Source organism: Plectropomus leopardus, chromosome 18 (genome assembly GCF_026936395.1).
Source record: "Plectropomus leopardus strain MGB_pleo_1.0 chromosome 18, ASM2693639v1, whole genome shotgun sequence".
Lineage (NCBI taxonomy): Eukaryota > Metazoa > Chordata > Actinopteri > Perciformes > Serranidae > Plectropomus > Plectropomus leopardus.
In genome coordinates, this window is record NC_142193.1 from 30,387,384 (window position 1) to 30,410,254 (window position 22,871).

Sequence of the window (22,871 nt, forward strand, 5' to 3'; positions counted from 1 at the left end):
ACTTACGTGCAAAGGATTGATTGGTCCTCGCGATCTGTTCAGAGAAAACAGAAAAAAGCAGTCAGCATCTTTCCATCCTCCTCTGGCATAATTACAAAGACAGCGTTTTGTGGTTCAGTTGTTGGACTGTAACAAACTCAAATGCAGTTTTTTCCTGGTGCAGGCCAACATGAAAATACAAAAGTACAATATGCCGGGTGAGACTGAGTGGTAGCATCACTTAAGGCCCTGTGCACATGTTAACAGATATTTTTAAAAGATATCTTCCTCTGCCGTTTTGGTGTCTCGGCTCTGGCTCTGACCAACAGGAAAAGTTACTGTTTTATATTTTTATATACTTGTGCAGGCACGTATTTTTACTTGCTACAATTCTCTATGCTGGCATCAGAGTTCCTGTAACAGACCATCATTTCTCAGCCTCCTTCATCCACACTATCCTGCAAAGCATCGCTGCGTTACGGCCATAAACTGACACCAGGACCGGTAACCGGAGCTGACGCACCTTTCATCACAGACCGAGGACCAGATGACAGGATTAGCTTTGCCCGCTCAAGTGTGTGACCTCTAACCTTTGAAGGTCCCTGCTGTGAACTACAAAGAACTACAAAGACCAGAAACCAGCAGGAGCTGACCTGCTTATCAGGCACCAAAAACTGTCGCTATCAGAGCACGTCCTCGTTTAAAACACCGTCTGATAACAACGTGTGTGTCACGTATTTCTGTCACGCTCCGAGAGGACCGGTCAGCTCTGTGAACACGTATACATGTTAACTTCCTGCTCGGACACCGCGTCTTTTAGCACACATCGGTGTGCAAACAGGCTCTTTAATTTAAGATATTTTTACTTTTTACCGATACATTTCCATGACTTTGAGGCAACTGTTGAAGACTGCACATTCTCTGAAATGACATTGTTATCAATTCTTTATCATTACCGCATAACAGCTTTGTTAAATATATATTATTTTACAATAATAAGGAGAACAGGATTACAACTGAATATTTAAATATAATGGAGGAACTGTTTGTTATTCATGAGAGGGGAGGCATGTCAAATACATTTTAAACACTGAGGAGGGACCTACGTTTTTTATTTTGGCTTAGGGGAGGGGCCACTCAAGTCTTTAAAGTGGTTAAGGCGTTTTCTATTTATTTTACCGCTGATTTTTTTTTTTTAACTTTTGAGTTAAGAAGGGATTTTTTTTAAAATTTGGCTTAATTTTTCTTCAAAAATTACTGGCGATTTTTTGAGAAATAATTTTGGTGTTTTTCTTTTTCTTAAAAATGGCAATTTTTAAAGAAAAATAAGTTTTTTTCAATTAAAATTTTTGGGGGCATTTTTAAGGAAAAATCATTTTTGATGATTTTTAAACGAAACATTCTGGACTTTTTTTCTTTAAACTTTTTATAGGAGTGTTTTTTAAAAGAAAAATATGTCTTTTTTGTTTTGAGCGATTTTTTGCCTGTGGGTTTAGAGGGTATGTTTTTAAAAAAATCACCAAAATTACACTATTTATCTTAGCCAGAAACTGTAAAAACAGAAATCACGGTTGGTCTTTTAAATTTCCAACAGTCCTTGGACATATGTGTTTTTATACATGTGTGTGAAACAAAATTGTATGAATTTTCCAAAACTTTCTGGGTATATATAGTTTTCCAAACCTTTCCAGGCCTTGGAATAACTATTTATAAATTTCCTGACTTTTCCATGACGTTTCTCATGACCGTGTGAACCTTGTATTTTGGCTTTTACCAAAGACTTAATGAAGGGAATTTTTCATCGCGTCACTGTAACAGAACAAATATATATAAAATATAAACAACATGTTTTTATCATGATTTTGGTTTGATAGTTTTGAGCCTTTTTTTGTCCTCTGTGTGTCCTCCTGCTGCCGCCGCTGCTGACATTCTTGTGGCAGGAAGTAAGGAGATTTTTCATTTCCTGAAGAAGACAAATTTGGGAACACCTCCACATTCCTAAACTCAATAAAACTGAAAGGAATGGGGCCACCTCGTACGCGCTCCCGTCTCACACAGCTGCATTACTGAGGGAAAAGGAGCGCATCAGACTGTTGGATATTACGCCACGTCTGTGCTGAATTTGTTAGTTTAAACATTTTTCTACATGCTTTCATTTGTGCTTTTCCTCCATTATGTTTGAAAAAAGCCAGTTCAGCTTCATCGTTTAACGGTCACGCTGAGAGGTGCATTCGGAAAATGTTATTTTTGGTAAAATCGTCTTCCTGACTGCACATTTAGCAACTTTTCAGCTTAGTTTTTTGTTTTTAAAGTCTTTTAAGATGTCAAGTCAAGATGGAAGTCAACCAGCGAGCAATTCTAGCATTCACTAAAAGCATTGTGGATTTTTTTTCCCAAAATATAATAATGATAGACAGCATAAAATGTTAACAAAATGCATCAATCTATAAAGAAGGATTTTTTTTCCCGAGTATCTTACATTGTAAAAAGTGCCTTAAAACAACAAACAAATAATTTAGAAAAAGAAAGAAACTAAATTAATAAACAAATTTTAAAAAAAATTTAAAAATCAAAATAAACAAAATCTGTAAAAATTGTATGGCAAAAACAGGAAAGTCCATGTAATACAATAAAATAGAATTAAATATAAGAGTACAATCTAAATACTAAAATGCATCAGATAAAAACATCAGTACAAGATCAAACTGCAGAGTTTTCAGTACAAAAATGGTCAGCTGTGCGGTTCCAAAGCTCGGACCTCTAACGGTTAATTAGATGGTTGATATTAGTTTCTCAAACAGTCACACACTATCGGTGTCGAGCTGAGCTCACAGTTTTGCCTCAGAAGAACAAATGTGTCTCCTGGAAGCCATTAAATCACACCTTGTTGATGTGGGTCAGTTTTCGCAGCCCGTCAGGTGTTATCTTTCAACACAGAAACAACCTTTTGTCCCTGCACTTCAGCGTGAACGTCCCCCTCCGGCGACAAAAGCTGGTGACAAATGAGTTTGGCTGGAAAGTGTGTTTGTGCATCTGCAGACTTTTACATCAATAAAACGTGTTTTTTCTCGTCTGAAAATGATGAATGCAAATGTAATGCAGAAAAGCTCAAACTGCAAAAAAGCGCACAAATAAAACACGTATGCGTGCTTGTGTTGGATGAGTTTTAACGGGGATGATGAATGAGCTGCTCACTTTTACTGGCCCCGTCTCCCTCGCTGATGAGGCAGCCTCCGAAACGCGGCTCAGAGCTTGATTACTCTTCCTGTCCGTGTTTTACAGCCTCATCTACGTAACCCTGAAGCTGAAGATTGGCCCAAACTTCAACATTTTTCAACTCTCAGCAGATGCTGAAAATGTGATGATTAATTTACAGTTTTGCTCTGATGGTGTGCCGCAATTTTGACAACCGCGCTGGTTTCATCAGCATATATTTGCCGTTTGGACGACGACACATTTGCTGATATCAAAAGTCTCGACACAGTTTCCTTTTAGTTCAGTTCAGCAGCCTGAGATCAACATGAGATGATATCAGTAAATATCCTCATTATCGTTTCATTAAATGCCATTTTGTGCTCATGTCTGGATGTTTAGGAGGATGTAGGGCTGAGCGATATGGCTTTACAATAATATTGTGATATTTTAAGGCTGTATCGTGATATTTATATATCTCAGTATTTTTAAATGTCCTTTAAACTGTTAGCTACTAAAACAGAAAAACGTTGAATGAACTGCAGTTAAAATAAACTCAAAGTAGCTATTATCATATAAAAAAGTTGAATACACTACTGTTATAATAACGTCTAATAAAATAGGGTTATAGGGAGGTTAAATAAAGTACTTTGTAATGCAATTTTTAAGTATTGTTATAATCAAAAAAAATCAGAGCGGGACAGACAAAAGATTAAAAAATTAAGAAAAAAGTCTCATGATCAAAAAAAACCTGGCGGACGACGGTTATGAGAGAACCAGCTGATGTTTTTTTTGCAGTATTTTTAGTTAAAATTCACAGAAAAAAAATAAAGAATTCAAAGCAGGTTCTAGCAGAGCTGCTAATTTCCGCCTGTAGTCTCTGAGCAGGTTGTTGGAATAAATAAATAAATACATAAATGACAAAATGTGATTAAATAAAATACAAAACATCAGTTTGAAAAATTTTTACCAACATTATTATCCCCATATCCCACCTCACCTAATCAAGAAAAATCTCTAATGCAGCTATAAAATTATGAAATTATCAGAGCATAAATGCTGAATTACTGAATGCACAGTGGGAAGTGGTATTGCCATTGCAGGGGTACTCAGCATGTTGGAAATGAACATAAAAAGACTAAAAATATGATAAATATGTGGATATGTTGTGCACATTTCCTCTGTGTTGCATGTGTTATCTCCTTGTTAAATAAATAAAAAGTTTAAAAAATAAGATAAAATCTTGGCTTTGCTGATGCCTAAAAGCGGCTTGTGTACCAGCATTATCAGATGCACATTATGTTGATTTTCACAGGACCTGAACTGAAGCACGCAACACTGCGTAACCCGTCACGAACCCAAACACACACTCACCAAACAACATCAGTTCAGCTTTACGTGATTAAAGGGAGAGCCGGTCTGCGTGTGACCTCATGCTTCTGAAATTAGCTCTCGACAAACGAGGAAAGAACAAAAAAATCTCTTACAGATTGCGATTATGTAGTTTGTATATAAACGGTTCGCCCTAAGTGCCGCTCCGGTCCTCCCAAATGCCCCAAAACCGCAGCCGGCCCAAATGCTCGAGCAGCTGCTTCAAGTGTTGCTCTGGTGCCTTAATAAACACCATGTGACCGACAAGTCTGTCCCGAAAAAATAAAACACAGACTCTGTCCCTCTGGCAGCAGCAGACGTTTGTTTAGAGACACGAGCAGAAACAGGTACCATGATACTCTACAGAGGGGACACTCAGTCTGTGTCTCTACAGAGGGGACACTCAGTCTGTGTCTCTGCAGAGGGGACACTCAGTCTGCCTCTCTAAAGAGAGGACACCCAGTCTGTGTCTCTACAGAGGGGACACTCATTCTGCCTCTCTACAGAGGAGACACTCAGTCTGCCTCTCTACAGAGGGGACACTCAGTCTGTGTCTCTGCAGAGGGGACACTCAGTCTGTGTCTCTACAGAGGGGATACTCAGTCTGCCTCTCTAAAGAGGGGACACTCAGTCTGTGTTTCTACAGAGGGGACACTCAGTCTGCATCTCTACAGAGGGGACACTCAGTCTGCCTCTCTACAGAGGGGGACACTCAGTATGCGTCTCTACAGAGGGGACAATCAGTCTGCCTCTCTAAAGAGGGGACACTTACTCTGCCTCCCTTAAGACAGGACACTTACTCTGGCTCCTTAAAGAGGGGACACTCAGTCTGCCTCTCTACAGCAGGGACACTTGATCTGCTGGTCTACTGCAGGGACACTCAGTCTGTGTCTTTACAGAGGGGACACTTAGTCTGCCTCCCTAAAGAGGGGACACTTAGTCTGGTCCCTAAAGAGGGGACACTCATCTGCCTCTCTACAGCAGGGACACTTGGCCTGCCTGTCTACAGAGGGGACACTCAGCCTGCCTGTCTACAGAGGGGACACTCGGCCTGCGTCTCTAGAGGGGACACTCAGCCTGCCTCTTTACAGCAGGGACACTCGGCCTGCCTCTCTAAAGAGGGGACACTCAGCCTGCCTCTTTACAGAGGGGACACTCGGCCTGCCTCTCTAAAGAGGGGACACTCAGTCTGCCTCTCTACAGCAGGGACACTTGGCCTGCTTCGCTACAGCAGGGACACTTGATCTGCTGGTCTCCTGCAGGGACACTCAGTCTGCGTCTCTACAGAGGGGACACTCGGCCTGCATCTCTACAGAGGGGACACTCGCCGCCAGACTGTCAGACAACTACGGGAAGCTCAGAAAAACACGTGATGGTAGAGCAGCCTCGTCGTTCAGATAATCCCGTGTGCACGTGTCCCTCCTTATAAAGACGTCTCTGGTCCGTGTGTGAGATGAGATGACCTCAGATGACCCCTGATGGCCGATCTGAACGCTAACATGAAACGGCAGATCGGCAAATGTCCTTCTAAGGTAGACGACCGACGGAAGAGAGACTGGAACGAGAACAAGGTATTCGTACACATCAGTCCTGGCTGATGGGACGGGAATGGCAAAGAAATCACACACACACACACACACACACACACACACACCACTGGACATCCATTAGGGGCCATCCTTCTTCACTCTCGGCCCCTCACACATCCTCTTACCTCTAATTCCCTCTTCATACTTCTCATTTGACCTTATATTGCTCTGTGGACATCCATCAGCTCTTTCCTGACGGACGATCATTCCTTTCATCTATAATCTCCTCTCTGACTGTTTTCTTCTATAAGGTCACACGGCATAAAGCAGATACTGTCTTTACGAGCTGGAACCAACAGCAAGTTAGTGAACTATAACTACAAAATCGCAGGATGCTCTGAAGCCTCTAATAGCAGCTGTAGACTGAGACAAAAATTAATTAATTAACTATGCCGAAGGTCGGAAACGTTTATGTAATGTTATTGAATATATACATAAATTACTACACAGATGTATTATTTTTGTTGTATGGATTAGCGGTCGATAGATAATCGGCCTGGCCAATTACTGGGGCCCAATTTGCCAATTATCTGAATCGTCATTCTATTTTAATGATCACTGATCAAATTAATTAATTAAAAAGTGCAAAGAAAGTGTCAGCATGGGAGAAACTTATGTACTTACTTACAAAGATATTTGTATTTATTCTTTTTTTTTTTAAGTTTCCCTTGACTTTATCAAAAAAAGTTGCAGGAAACGTGCAGTATATGATGTTAAAAGTTTCGGTTTTGATTAAAAATTTGCTAAAAAGGCATTTAAACAAAGTTTTGTGTTGGAGTTTGTTTAATTCCTAATTCTAAATGCTGACAGAAAGATTTTAATTTTTATTGTAAATGCATATTGGTTCATCGGTATTGGTCTCATTATCTACTATTATTTGGTATCGGTATCATCCCTGGAAAATATCGGTCGGTCTTGTATGGATCTGTGCAAATAGTCATGGCGTACAGAAAAGGGTCATTTTACATCCGAGCAGCATGCATCAACTGTTTACGCGGTGGTGTTTTAAATAATGAGGTTTTAATGAATCTGCAATTCATCAAGAATATCCTCAGTTTTTTTGTTAACCGTGGAGGCACGCTAGAAAAGCAATGTTTTCTTCAGAAATTTAACATAACACGGGGTGAGTAGTGATCATTTTGTGGGATGAATTAAACCTTAAAACCTTTAGACTGTTAGGAAAACGGTAACTTAACTAAGAGTAACTAATCCTGAACAAGGCAAACATCATTGTGGGTGATGAGAGACTTTTTACAAAAAAACATCCAAACTGTCCTTTGTCCCACAAGCCATTACATTTTTAACATGCACAAATAATAAACAGTATGTCCAGCTAGTCTGGTAAGAAAGCCGGATAATTAATTAATTTATATTGACTTTCGAAGAAGGGGTGGGAATAAATACGTTTTTTACTTCAGCCCACTCCTTTTCAGACGTGTGAACTCAAAACTGCCAAATGCATCACTATTATTATTTTTTTTTTAGACTTGTTCTTGTTTGTAAATGCTATTTTGTTTTCTTCTGTTTGTTTACTTTTTCTTTTTGTTTTTTTTTTGTTTTTTTATGTTTAAATAAAGATAAAAAAAATTAAAAAAACATCTCCGCCCTGTCTCTTTAGAGTCTACTAACGGTGTAATGTAAGTGTGAGGTTTGTCTATGAAATGTAAGTAATTCTATGGAAATATAAAGTGATTGTTGCTGCAAATCAATTTTCCCGCGGGGACAAATAAAGTATCGTAGTAAAACTTTTTGCGATGGAAGAGCTTTTTAAAATTCACTGTCTAGCGTGACCCGTGCTGTTTGAGTGGGTGAGTGCGTGCATCCATCTGGCCCGTGCACCCACCTCGGCCCCCTTGGCAGCTGCTGCTTCCTCGATCACCACGACAACTAACTGCTGGGTCATATTTACCCAGGATGCCATGCTGGCGAGGCGTAGGCGGACCAATCAAACTGAGCATGCTCTTCCCTTCCAGTAGCTCATTACTGCCTCAATAAATCTTTACCCCCTTTGTGTTTCCCCTTTCTCTCCGCTGCTCTCATTTCCCTTTTTTCCTCCCGTGAACGGTGCAAAGCCAGATTACTCAGACCGCTACAGAGCGGGAGCTCACTGGAGACAAAATCACTTTTCCGCACACAACAGATGTTTTTAATTTGATCACCTCATCAGGACTCTTAGCTGCGCCGTTATTTCCTCCACAACAACTCACAGCCAATCATTTCGGTAATGTGAGTGTGAGATGGAAATAAGCTGGCCCATTCCTTCATCAAGTTTTAGGTTAGACCGCAGCTCCGTCTCTGCTCAAACGCAAGTTAAATACAAACTTAAATGACAGCGCAGGAAAAGGCGGCTTTCAGACCAATCAGGATCTCTGCCACAGTTCACTGAAGGGTAAAATACTTCACTGTTCAGGACAGAGAGCAGGCACCCCGAAAAACATTACTTTCAGCTGATGTAACAGCCATTTTCAGCTCTATTTCCTGAGCATGTTGTAAATCTCACTTATCATGTCAAATCAAAAAGGCTGAAAACACAATGATTTATTTGTGTATTGCATTAATTAACCCCTAGAAACACAGTCAAATTAGCTTGGTTTCTTTCAAAAACACGAGAGGGAGGCAACTGAAGAAAAAAAATAACCCAAAATTAGCAAGAAATTAGTAAAAAGTAAAAAATTAATTAAACCCCCCCTCCCCAAAAATGATGAAAAAAACAACACAAAAAGGTAATTACTTGAAAAAAATGCTTGCTTGGAAAAAATGCTTAAAAGTTATAATAATTCTGTAAAATGTAAATATATAATTATGATAGTTATGGGATGATGGTTTTTGTTTTGTTTTTTCCCCTTATCCCGATCATTCAATATCATTTAATCTTGAGTATATGCCGATACTGAGTCCAGATTAGATTCTTTTATTTTTCCTAGATTATACAGCAGTGCACATTTTAAATAGGCTTCTTTAAAAATGAAATAGCAAATAATAAATACATAAAATTATACTGCTTAAAATTATAATAATTTAGAAATATATATATATTATATATTCAATATAAATACATATATTTAATTATCATAATAAAAATAAATACTAATACATACATAAAATTAAAATTAAAATAAAAAACAAGTAAATTACCTAAAAAAACCTGCTTAAAATTATAATAATTTAGAAATATATATGTATATATATATTTAACTATCATAATAAAAAAATCTCTGGACATTTTTTACTAGCTTTTTAAAAATAATTTTTCAAACCAACTAATTTCTTGCAGTTTGTGGGACATTTCTTGCCAAGTTGCTCTTTGCCTATTTCCCATGTTTTTGAAAGAAAGCAATATTAATACTCATGAAAAACATCCAAATGCAGCACAAGAAAGTGATGCTGATCCATGTTTCAAAGGGTTAACATGTTCATAAAATTGTGAAATTTTGTGTACTTCTTCAACAATTACTGATTCAAACTTACGTGGGATCAAAACCGACACTCACATTCACAAATCTCACTCTACATTCACAGAGTGGGAGACGTGTTGCACAGCAGGGTTTCCTTTGCTGCTAATAATTTATCCCCCACGAGGATTAAACAAACCCTCATTCTTCACATTCCTGACCATTCCCCCTCTCGCTCCGTCTCCACTAAAGCCCCGATCATTACAATAACCCCTATTATCGACCTCATTTAACCTCTTATAGCCTCAGATTATTGTTCTGTTTTCATACCCGCACATGTAATCTACTGTAAACTATTCATGCCTTCTTGATGTGGACTTTCCTATTTCTAGTAAATATTGTGATTTTGATTAAGAAGAGGCCGACAGATTAGGACGATATGCTGCATATTAGAGCTCCACAGTGTTCAAAGGTGGAACAACCTTTTCCAAACATTTAGAAAAATCGGCAGAAATGTTAAAAAGATAGTTTGGATCTTTTAAAGCAGCGTTGCATGAGGGGGTTCTGGTGATGATGCGAGCAGCAGAGTTCTGGAAGTTGAAGTTTTGGGACGTGAGCGGTAGACCGAAAAGACGGGAGTTACAAGAATCAATGTGAGAGGTACCCAGGGTGTGAACGAGAATGGCGATGCTTTTGGGTGTGAGTGGTGGACCCGAGGGCAGTAATGGTAAGGGAAAAACTATAACATTTTGTCAGGGTGGATTTGGTGCAGCGGAGGAGAACCTCGGTTTTATCACTGTTAAGTTTCAGAAAGTTGAAGGAGAAATGGGGAGTTGATTTCCTGTAGGCAATCAGAGAGGGAGTTGGGGGGGTGGAGGCTGGTTTGGTGGACAGGTAGAGGTGGGTGTCATCCGCATAGCAATGGAAATGGATGTTAAATTTACGAGATAGATATGGCCAAGAGGAAGTAGATAGATGATATGCAGAAGGGGCCCCAGGACAGAACCCTGAGGAACACCGGTAGTGACAGGAAATGGCTGAGATTTGAAAGTTTTGAGTTGAATGAACACATTTTTGACACCTATTAAATCTGTAACAGTTGAAGTGTATACTACATTTAGAATATTTTCACCACCGACAGATTTTTCTGACCTGAAAGCCGGTGAAGACTAAAAGATTGCACTGTTTCCATTATCGTGTGTGATTGTTTAGTCTTTGTATAGCTATGAAGATGATGTTTTCACTCATAAAGGAGCAGAAAGATGACACTGTGGTTTGGTTCTCTGTAAAAATACAAAGCTCCTTTTCTAAAGTTTAATTAAACGGTCTAGATTTGTTTTTTATGCATTTCCCAAATTCCATCATCTACTGTCGGTAACACACTGACAGTGTTTAACCCTTTGAAACCTGAGCAAATCAGCTTGCTTTTTAAAAAAAAAAGAACATCGGAGAGCTGCGACCAACTTAATAAGGAATGACCCAATAATAAGCAAGAAGTTACTAAGATGCTACAAGAAAATTCCTGAAAATTAGGGAAAAAAACAAAACAAAAACAAGAAAATAACCTCAACCTTTAATATTGTTTTTTTTCCAACTTTTTTTGCAGTTTGCAACTTGCCAAGTTGCTCTTTATGTTTTGTTGAAATCAAACCATTTTCTCAGCTTTCAGAGGTTAAAATGCTTTTGAAAGGCATCTAAATGCAGCATAAGGAAGCTGATGATGGTCCAGGTGTTACAGGGTTAAATATATCACACAAACCCACTTTAAAAAATCCAAACCCTCCCTTTAAGCTTAAGGTCAAAATGGGTATTTGCCAAACAGCGAGCGCAACAGTAATTTACTTTTCCAGGTTTTAATGACTTTGAATGCGGAACAAAATTTCTCATTTAGGCTCCAGGCTGAAAAAGTTTGAGGTTTGCTAACCTCAACCCACCAAAACATTCTCCACATCCCCTGCTGGAACCAAACTTTGGTGTATAAAAAACTTTCTCAGCTCAAGGATCATAATTACGTCCATTTATTGTCAATGGTCCTCAGCGATATGGCTCCACTTCAATGCAGCTCGACCCAAAGTCTAACCCACAAATTGCTCTCCTAATTGTTGCAAATTGTTGTTTTAATGTAAAATATATGCATGTGGAGCAGCCAGCTGTCAAACTACCCATGATGACTTTCACACGGTTTCTCATTAATAGCATGCTTGTGATATCACTGGCAAAGAAAAGGAAAAGTTGACACCAGCCCTGCAGACTCATTTAAGCAAACAGGAACTCACTGACCAGTTCATGATCACACTTTTTAAAGAATTTTTTCCCAATCAAATAAACAAAAAACACAACTTTCTCATTAAGAACATGCAGTTCTAAAAAAAAACAGGATTTTTTGTTAACCTTTCAGGGTCTTTCTATCTGGATGTAACATTTTTTTCAGTTCTCACAATTTGCTTCATAAAAGAAGTCGTTAAAACGCAACTGCACACAGTGAAAATTCTAGCGCCATGGAAACCACTTCACACACGCAAGAAATCCTGAGTGATAGCCAGCGAGCTGCTCTCTAATAAACACACACACATACACACAAACTCGTGCACACACACGCACGGACTCATGCACACACACAAACGCCCTAATCACAACAGAATATGGTGATTGTATTAGTGCAAAGGTAATATAAAGATGGCGACCTGCTTACTCATAAAGGCCGAGAGCAGAGGCAGGACACAATCCAGAGCTACTTAAGACCCGAGGAACAAAGCTCTAACTGTGTGTGTGTGTGTGTGTGTGTGTGTGTGTGTGTGTGTGTGTGTGTGTGTGAGAGACAGAGCTCATTCACATTCCCAGACAGTGGAAGCAGCAAACAGTCAGCGTGATCTGGGAAGTGTTGTGGTCTGCGGGAACCTGCAGTGTTTAACTGTCACTTTGAAGCTTCCGGACAAAAACGATAAGACGCAAATTACACGCAGAGCAGTCGAGGGCTGAAGAAGAGTAATACACTACATCCTCCAAGAGCAGCTCCGAAAAGATAAACACGCTAAGAAGCAATAAATCCTCCCGCAGTGATTAAGTTATACTTACAGTCACTTTGTTATACTGCAGAGAGGGAGAGGGCAGGCTGACATCGGAAACCGACACTTTGTATATAAATAATCTATTAATAAGCAAAGCAATTAAAAGATAATAATAACAATAATAATAATAATAATAATAATTCTACTTTTTATTTATGGGCGCCTTTCAGGAAACTCAAGGTCACCTCAACTGCAAAAACGCGCATAAAATCGCATTTCATAAATGTCGCCAAACAAAGTAAACAATATAAAGTAAAAAAAACAGTAGATGTAAGATCATTCTTGATTGTAGGTTGGTGCATTAACATACTGTCCTTGATAATATCAGTAGGGGCTGGGCAAACTGACCTCAAATCAATATCACGATTAATTGAATATTTTACCTCAATTAATTGACAATTATTTTGTTTTTGCCCTCATAGTTTACTGACACGGTTTCATTTGGCCATGGTGTGTTGCGAAATAAACATACGATGCAGTATTATTTATTAAACTTTCCAGCTTTATATAAGAATTAAAAGCACCAGCGGAGACACTGCCGGAGAATGAGAGCGAGCGGACATTCGGAGACATCAGCAGAGACATCAGCAGAGACATCAGCAGAGACGTCAGCAGAGAATGAGAGCGGAGCGGACATTCACACCAGCGGAGACACCGGCAGAGACTCTGACGACCAATTAGAGCGGAGTGGACATTTGGAGACACTGGCAGAGAATGAGAGCAGAGCGGACTTTCGAAGACACCGGCGGAGACACCAGCGGAGACACTGGCGGACAATGAGAGGAGGAGTCGGACATATTTCTGTCAACAAATTGATTCTCCACCGTGCTTGTATGCTGGGACAAGGACAGTAGTCCAATTAAGTGACTATAGTTTGACAAAACTGTGCATGGAAACATACAGAGCGTATGACATGCAGCAGCTGTTGGCGAGCGCGCTCTCGGTTTGCAGAAACAAACGGGGCGTGCTGTGGCTGCATGTGGAACGGAGACAACATGGACAACGTTTTGGCGCTGTACATTTTGTTTGTCCTCTACGCTTTTCTTTTGTTTTTTCCTGACTTTCTTCTACAAATTCATGCTGTCGGATGTCTGAGTCAAAGCCCAGCGCCGGGACTATGGAGCATGCGCAGAGTTCGGGTGAGACTGAGGTGTATGTATGAAAGAGTAAATCAACCTCCACCCTCGTTATCTAGCTGTGCTGGTCCGAGTAATCCGGTTTAGTTCACATGTATTTTAAAAGTCCAGTTTTAGTCGGACTAACGCAATAATTGGACTTTTTCTAAGATAAGGTGCACATATAACCGAGCGGCACAGACTGCGATATCTTTAACTGATAATGAAACGCGTCAAATAACAACCATAAAAGCCGACACAACCTCCACGTTTTGACCCTTAATGTCACTTGTGCTGCACAGCCAGCCTGCTGAAAACAACGCCTGCTCCACACCCAAGAGGCCCCAGCGCCGGTGGGGAGGGAAACCAGGGGCATCCAAATTCCTGCACACACACAGACTGGTACACACATATGGCCAGTCAGCTCAGTGGGGCTGTCTGCCCTTCTGTTGGTGGGCTCATGAATGCCGCTGAATGCCTCACTGGCAGCTGCTTCAACAGCATTACAGCGACTGACGCACACGAGCGCTCGCTAAAGGCCGCACCAACAGGAAAGTATGCCGTTGTAACGGAAAAGATTTTGATCTATGAGACAAAACGTCTTTAAAGACCGCTGCTGTTTTCTTCAGCTGATATCATAAACTGATCTGATTGTTAAACCTTTAACCCTTTGAAACCTGGACTGTCTTCACTTTTCTCTGCGTTCAGAAACCTTTCACAAGTATGTGACCGTTTGAAAACTGAGCAAACTGACTGGAGGATTTTGGAAAACGTGGGGTTAAACGCAACGACCAACAAATAAGTAAAAGGTGACAAGACAAGGCAATTACTTGATTTTTTAAAAAATTATATTTACTATATTTAGAATTAAAATATTTTTATATTTTTAAATTATGTTACAAAAAATTATATACAATAAATACATTCTTGGGGACTTTTTTAAGTCCTTTTTTTGCTTTTTGTTCGGTAATTTTATTTTCTTGTACCTTTTTTTTCTAATTTCTTCTCCATTTTTTCAAGTTTTCACTAAAAAGGTCAGGCATTGTTAGAAACCTTAAGCACAGAAGAGGGGCTTGTGTTTTTAGTTTTGGCTCAGCTGAGGCACATTTAACTTAAATGTTAATTTGGGGGTTTTTTTTAGGTTTTTTTTTTTTTTGCATTTTGCCTTTTTTAGATAAGAAAGTATGTGAGCGTGAAAAGGGGAAGAGAGAGGGGACGACATGCAGCAAACGACAACGAGCCAGAGGCGAACCTGCAGCAACAAGGACATTGCCTTTGTAATAACAATAATAATAATAATAATAATAATACATTTTATTTTGAGTGCTTTTCACAATACTCAAAGATGCTTAACAGAGACAAAAACAAAGCCAGTCAAACATACAGAATAAATAAAAACAAGGAGCCCGCGCAGAACGTCGCGTCCATATAAAGTCCGGCTGAGGTGTTAAAATGACAGAATAACTTGACTTACAATCTCGTTATCTGGGTGTGTCACCCTGATTTTGAGAAAAACTTTAGATTTAGTCCAGTTTAAGTCAGACAAACACAATAATTCAACTTTTGCTAACATCATGTAAAGCAGTGACTATACAGAAGTATGTCATAGAGCCTGACTTCAAAATCCTGAACTATCCCTTTAACTGTGCACGTAAACGTTTGTATGAGTATGAATGAACAAATCCCACAGACGCTCACAGGATGTTCCCCTGTGCATCTCGCATGTTACTTCGGGGGTCGAGGGCGTGATGGGAAGGGACCAGATTGGAGAATGAGCAGGGGAAAATGCAGATAGCAGAGGGAAAGATCACGGTGGAACATCAGAGTCAGGAAAAGACAGATACGGGAGCTTTCCAGCTATAAATAACGTCGCGTCACCCGCTGACACACTTTCAAGATGAAATCCTGACTGTGTTTCATTACTTGTCATTCAGTTTCGGGATCGTGATTGGCGGCTGAGATCACGGACACAAATAGAGTGTCATCATAAGTCAGTGTCCGTTCCCGCCCTCTCGGAGATGACAGCAGAGTGTGAGGGACCACCTGAGTGAGTGTGTGAAGGCGCAGAGCTCCAACACACACACAAAGACAGAGAGGAAGCTATTCCCGTCATTCACACCTTTGCTTCCTCTCTGACGTCTCCTGATGGTTTCCACCTCTTTATCTCGCCTCTTTCAGACCACAGGAGCCCAGAAAAAAGCCGTCTGCTGTTTGATCGGATCAAAACTTGACGTGCATCAAGTGTTTTTATCAGGCAGCAACACGGCGTGATTTCATAACGAAACTCTGCTGCCGCATCTGATCGGAAATACCTCGCTTTCTCCACCAAACACACTCGAGCACGCTCAGTTTGTTTGAAGCCGAGAAAAATGGACTCAACCCAAACACATAAATGCCCGTTAAAATATATGGACAGATATGAGAGCGGAGGCTTTACAGGAGTTGTGTTACTATTTCTTGGCCGGTAGCAGCAACTTCCTGGAGCCAAGAAACAGTTTGTAATAAAACCTCCACATACAGTAAAGCAGCAAATTACATCTCTTTACTGCAGTTTTTGTGCAAATTATACAAAGATAAAACGTGTTAATTTTGCTGGTAGCCCATGTGCAGAGCTAACTTGCTGCTGGCCATAGATTTAAAGCACTGACACGATCTACATCAGTGGTTCCCAACTGGTCCACCGGGTCCAGATTTCTCCTTAGTCATTAGTTTGAGGTTTGCACATCAAAGAAATTACCACACATTCGGTTTTATTTGACCAAATGTAAGTAAAACGTGGGCTTAAAACGCAGCTGAATAAAACATATTGCAAGAATAAAATGTAGTTAGTTAAAAGCCGGAGCGTTTCCAGCATTCGACCACAGTGGGGGCTTAGCCCAGACCTTTTTAGGAAAAAAATAAAATAAAAACTTTTTTGGTGATTTGTTTTTGTTTAAAATTTTGGGCAACTTTTTAAAAACTTTTAATTTATTTTTTAATTAAAAAATGCTGATTTTTATTTTTTATTTTTGGTGATTTTCTTTTTCTCCTTCTCTTTTTCTTTTCTTCTTTTACAGAAAACATGCCTTCCAACCCACTGAAGCAAAAATCGCCAAAATGACACTATTTATCACAGCCAGAGGTTTTAAAACAGTAATTAGCGTTGGATTTTCACACTTCTGATGAGACCTCGTGTGAGACAAAAACTTCATGCATTTTCATGCATTAATATTTTTTTAAGCTTGATTTTGAAAAGCACATTTTGTGTGCAGAGCGATTACGTGTGTGTAAAATTAAAGCCGCCCTAATGACGCCTCTACGTGACATCGTAGACTTACGGATCAGCAGCCTTTACAATCAAAAGAGCCATTTTTGACCAAAAACAATTCTAAAAACCTGTCTGGGGCCACAAAGCATATCTGAGCCTTATAGTTAACATAACACAGCCTATTAAGTCTAAATACGTCAACATCATTTGTCTAAATAAGTATTTATTGATATGTCTTACAACAAAGTGGACTATTCAAGATTATTTGGTATTTAAATTTTCTAGAGTTAAAGTTAAAGCAAACAAATCTTTTTTCACACTGTTAAATTCTCTATATTCCTCCGAGACTTTTGGATTTGTAGTCCATAACAAGCCTATCAGAAACTCAAGACGAGCCACCGTCATTGAGGTTTGGCAAAATTTGGAAGAAAAGGCACCAAACCAAAAAAAATTATATTTCCATGACTTCTTTTATTTTTCATGTCAAAGCCACTGTAGGCCACTAGAGCGGCGCTAAAGAGCGGCATGTGGCTCCGGAGCCACAGGTTGCCCACCTTCTCGACACGAGGCTGTGGTGCTCATGAAATCACTACCGCTTTTGTCCACAGGGGCCGCCAAAATCAACACGTATTAAAAGTTCCTCGTAGCTGCTTTCGAGGTGTTTGAGTGTCACATCTGGATGTTCTCGGGTGTTAAATTCGGCGCCGCGGCCCCGGCGTGTCCTGCGGGTCCGTGTTTGGCTTGTAAGGCCTGTGTTATACAGTCTGAGCTGAACTCCACAGAGAACGCTCAGACGGGCTTTTGGAGTCTTTCCCTTTTTCGAGTCCCACAAAGCACATTTTTCAAATGCTTCTGACGCAGGGGTGAAATGAGAAAAGTCTGGGAGCGAAAAAGACGGGTATGGAGATAGAGGGAGCGATGGAGGGAGAGAGGAGGTGTGGAGGAGGTGTGTTAGTCGTGGGACGTGCTGGACTGGTGTGGTAAACATTCTTGGGATAATTAAAAGACTCTTTGAAATGTAATATGTGTATTCCTGCGCATTAACTGCCTGTTGCCCTGAAGATATGCAGCGGCTACACGGCAGCACAGCAGAGACGACGCACGAGTGTTGACGGTGGAATCGAAATCCTCGGCTCAACTTCCCAGTCGGGAGTGAAGCGAGCGGGGCTGTAACATCTGGTGTGGGCGGAAAGGAGACGGTTTAATGCAGTTTGAGAAACTGAACTATTTGTAGCTCGCTGCAGAAACAGAGAGGACAGAGAGCGACAGCAGTGACATTAAGAGAGACGGAGACATGGCAACACTACAGGGGTGGACTGTAACCAAGTACATTTACTCAACTACTGCTCTTAAGTACAAATTAGAGATACTTTACTTACTGCACCGCATCTCAGAGGCAAATACTGTGTATTTTATTTCACTGGCAGCTTTAGTTGTACAGGTACAAATGAATATTTGTGTATAAAAACACAAGAAAAGTTTATGCAAGAAAAGTTGAAATGACTGATTAATCAATCAGACGACTGATTTAAAATTAATTTTAAACTATTTTGATAAAAGCCTTTTTCTATTATTAAAAAAAACATTTTGAGTTTTGGCGTGTGTTTGTTTTTCTTAGGGGATTGGGGGGGTCTATTTTTTTAAAAATAATTTACATTTTTTTCATTTTTTTGTTCGTTTTTTTCTATTTATTTCTAAAAAAATACGAATACAATTTTTTTTGGAAAAATAATTTTGAGTTTTGGGTTTGTTTTTTACTTTTAAAAAATAACTTTGAGGGTTTTTTTTCTTTTTTTTGTTTTTCTTTTAGTTTGTTTGGTGTTTTTCCCTGATTTTTCTTTATAATTTAGAGTTTTGGGGGGTGTTTTGTTTTTATTTTATTCTGTTTTGTTAGTTTTTTTTCTGCACTGGGGAACCTTCAAGTACTTTTTCTTACATTAAACTTACTTCTCCTTTACTTACTTAGGACTTTTATTTGTAACAGAGTATTTTCACAGTGTGGTATTAGTACTTTTCCTGAAGTAAAGGATGTGAATACTTCTTCCACTGCTGCAACAGTGAGACGTAATCTACCTTTTGGTTCACTGAGCACAGTGGTCGAGCCAGACGGTGCAGCAGCAGCTTCAAAATAACAGAACACAAAAACACACAGACGCACTCGTGCTCTCATTTCCCACAATAGCAGAGAGGTGTGGGCTCTATTATCTGCTCCTGACACACTGCAGTGTTCACGCTGCTGTCCTCCAGCCTGACGAACAAACTTTAATCACATTCCCGTCAGGAGCTCATCAGCAATAATTACTCTGAATAAATCTACTGTGTTGTCTTTTATTGTCTAAAACAGAGATTCCCAACCTGCTTTGTTTAGGGGCCACTCCGGTCAAATGACAGCCCAATTCTCAGATTTTAGGACATTTCTAGGAGTTTAGGATGTTTCTATAATTATCTATATTTAGGACATTTCACAGATTTTAGTACTCTTAAATTTTAAGACGTTTCCAGGATTTTAAGACTTTTTTCTAATTTTAGGACATTGCTAAGATTTTAGGGCATTTCTCCGATTTTAGGTTGTTTCTAAGATTTTAAGACATTTCTCAGATTTTAGGTCATTTCTACAACTTTCCAAGGTTGCAAGGATTTTAGGACATTTCTACGAGTTTAGGATGTTTCTCTAATTATCTACATATAGGACATTTCACAGATATTAGTACTCTTAAATTTTAAGCCAGGATTTTAAGACTTTTTTCTAATTTTAGGACATTGCTAAGATTTTAGGGCATCTCCTGATTTTAGGTTGTTTCTAGGATTTTAGGACATTTCAAGGAGTTTAGGATGTTTCTATAATTTTAGAGCATTTCTCAAATTTTAAGACGTTTCAAGGATTTTAGAGGACATTTAGGATTTAAGAACATTTCTGGGATTTTAGTAAATTTCTAGGAATTAAGGATGTTTCCAGGAAATTTCTAGGATTTCACATGATTTCTAAGATTTTAAGACATTTCTCAGATTTGAGGTCATTTCTACAACTTTCCAAGGTTGCAAGGATTTTAGGACATTTCTAAGATTTTGGGACATTTCTAAGATTTTGGGACATTTCTATTTTATGTGCAGCACTAAACTGCACGGTACAGTTTAAAAGCAGGAACAAGATTTGTGCACTAATTTCTTCTTTTGAAGAGTTTTGGTGTTTTCCAAAATACCATGAAAGCGCCTAATAAAGAGACAGTATCGGGACACATTCGGATTTTCTGCCTGGAAACAGCTCCTGTGAAGCATCGTAGATGATTCCCACACTGCTTGCTGCTGTCACACCTCATCATGCATCACAGTCTACAAGGATTACCTGTAAAGAGTCCCGTGGAAATACAATAAACATTATCAGTACTGCTGCTGAACGGCCAGAGATACGTCTGGAGTAATCTTGAACTGCAGTTTGCACTTTAAGTCTCACACAGGTTTGTTTGTGCTAACAGAGCCTAAGTGCTGCACAACAGCACGCTGATCCAGAGTGTAAAATTAGCCTTGTGCTTTTGGGTGTTGCCTCCCGGCCAATGAAAGGGGAGAGAAAGCAGTTGAGGGAGATACGGCAGAGAGCATTTGGCAATGTAATCGATTGCAGATGGCAGGCCGTCGGGTGGCTTGTTTGGTCCACAGTGGTTCTTTGTGATGGCTAGGCCTGCCGTAATCCGACAGGACAAGGCTGTTTTTCGGGTGTATGCCTGCGTGTTTATGCTGGCACCTCTAATATCACACAGCTAAGCTCCGCAGGAATCCAGACACACAAGAGGGAGCGGGGTTCGCTCACAGAGGGGAGGCTGTATCAGTGGGAGACTGTGCGTATGACTGCGTCTGATTAAATCAAATAATAAAAAATTAGTAAACGGGTAAATGAAGGGTTCATAGACATTTTTACCAATAAATATCCATGACTTTTGGGCAAATTTTCAAGACGATATAATCTCTGAAACGACTATCGATACAGATTTTTAGAGAAACTGTGATTTTTTCTTTCTTTAGAATTTTTTTGCATTTTTTTTTTTTAAAATTGTGAATTTTTCTTTTCTTTGAAAATGTTGATAATTTTTGGCAATTTATTATCTTTAAATCATTTGGCGATTTTAAAAGAAAACATTTGTCTTTTTTTCCAATTTTTTTTCTGTAAAAGTTTAATGCTTTTTTTTTTTTTTTAAGAAAACATTTCCTTTTTTTTTTTAAATCACCAGTTATTACACCATTAATCACAACCAGAAACTGCAAGAACAGAAATAATTGCTGGGTTTTGAATTTTCGATGGTCATTGAACCGATCATGTGTTATCATACAGGTTTTTGAAACAAAATTCCATGACTTCTCCAGGTATTTCATAGCCGTACGAACCCTTTAAATGGCGTTAATGACTTCTATAATTCAAAGTAGGTCACTGCAGGAGCCACAAGTAGAGGTGAGGTGATGTTAAATGGATGTAAGAGTAAAAAAGTGACATGATTTGCAGTCTTCAGTAATCGCCTTATAATAAACACACATATGTCCTCAGTTGCTCATTAAAAAGAGTGACGGTGTGTATCACGCTGCCCGTCAGTGCGACACACAGCTGTGCAGATAGCTGCTTTCCTCGCTGCTCTGCAGCGCGGTGCAGCGTTACAGTGTCAGTTGGAGGGCAGTGACAGCATCGGTCAGGTAACCTTATCTGTCGCGCTGAGGCTCCTGGCATCGATGCAATGTGTCTCTCATGACAACACTATCCAAGAACGAGGGCAAGACATGACACAGACTCTACCTTAAATCATCTCACCACAACCGCTCGCAGTGACACGGACGTCCGTGGCCCTGTGAGTCAGCTGAGAGTGTCAAATATTAAAGATCGAACAATTATCAGCAACAAAGTATTTTTAGAATTATGTGGAAAGTACAACAAAAATCCCTAAAAAAAAATTTAAAAAAAGAAAAGAAAATGACCTTGAAAAAAATGCTGAAAAATTTTAATGATTTTGTGACATAATTTCAAATATGTAATTATGATCATTATAAATATAGCGTCCCCCAAGCTTTTTGACATGTTCGCCTTAATTTTTGAAATTTTTTTAAATCAAATAATTTCTTCTTCCAATTTGAGGAAAAATTTTTTCAGAGTTGCTTTCTGCTTTTGAGAGAAATCGCACAAATTTGCTGTTCAGAGGTTTAAATGCTTGTGAAAGGCGTCTGAAAGCAGCACAAGAAAAGTGATGACAGTCCACGTTTCAAAGGGTTATAATAATGTTGAAAAATTGTCTGTCCTAAAAAATGTGCTTTTGGGCATTTATACAAAGTTTTGTGTTGCTGTGTTATTCAAAATTTCGACACTAAGATTTTCATTTTTTGTGTCCTTGATTACCAATAATCTGTAGTGGAATCGTTGCTGAAAAAAACTGGTAGATCCCTTCAACTTCTGATTACACATCCAAACCAAGTGACCATAAGATGAAGCCAAAAACTGCAGTTCCTCTAAAGTCCACTAGAGGCTGGCTCCAAGAGTGAGTAAACCCCTACAGACCACCAGGTTAAAATACCCAACTTTACTGCAGAAAAAAACATGTTTACAGCCTTGTGCGAGAAACTGGTTTGATCTCTGAAGCTAATTTCAACACTTAAGACGACTCTACAGGGTGAATTTTTATATAACTCATCCATTTACGTTTGATGACAGCTTAAAGGAATGCATGGCGAACTAAGTCTGTGATTTCAGCCAAGTCTCTGAAATCCATCAACTTGTAATATCTAAAAAATGTGACAACTGAGGATAAAGAGGATTGAAAAAAAAGACAAAAATATTCAGTTTTCTCTCCATAAAAAAGTCCCATACATATGCATGACTACTGACACGCAACAGCTTTCCCGATCGTCGGCCAGGTCAGGTAGGAAAAGTATACATGTGGGGCTGA

At 39.3% G+C, this 22,871-nt stretch overlaps 1 protein-coding gene across 5 annotated transcripts in view; it reads right to left on the minus strand.

The window, feature by feature from the left end:
* Window positions 1–22,871, minus strand: part of LOC121937905 (myosin-10-like) — a 94,463-nt gene that overhangs the window by 50,229 nt on the left and 21,363 nt on the right. For all 5 annotated transcript variants that reach the window (XM_088091291.1, XM_088091289.1, XM_088091290.1 and 2 more), the window contains exon 4: window positions 7–34. In XM_088091291.1, coding sequence (XP_087947417.1) covers window positions 7–34 — 28 coding nt within the window. The remainder of the gene's footprint in view (window positions 1–6; window positions 35–22,871) is intronic.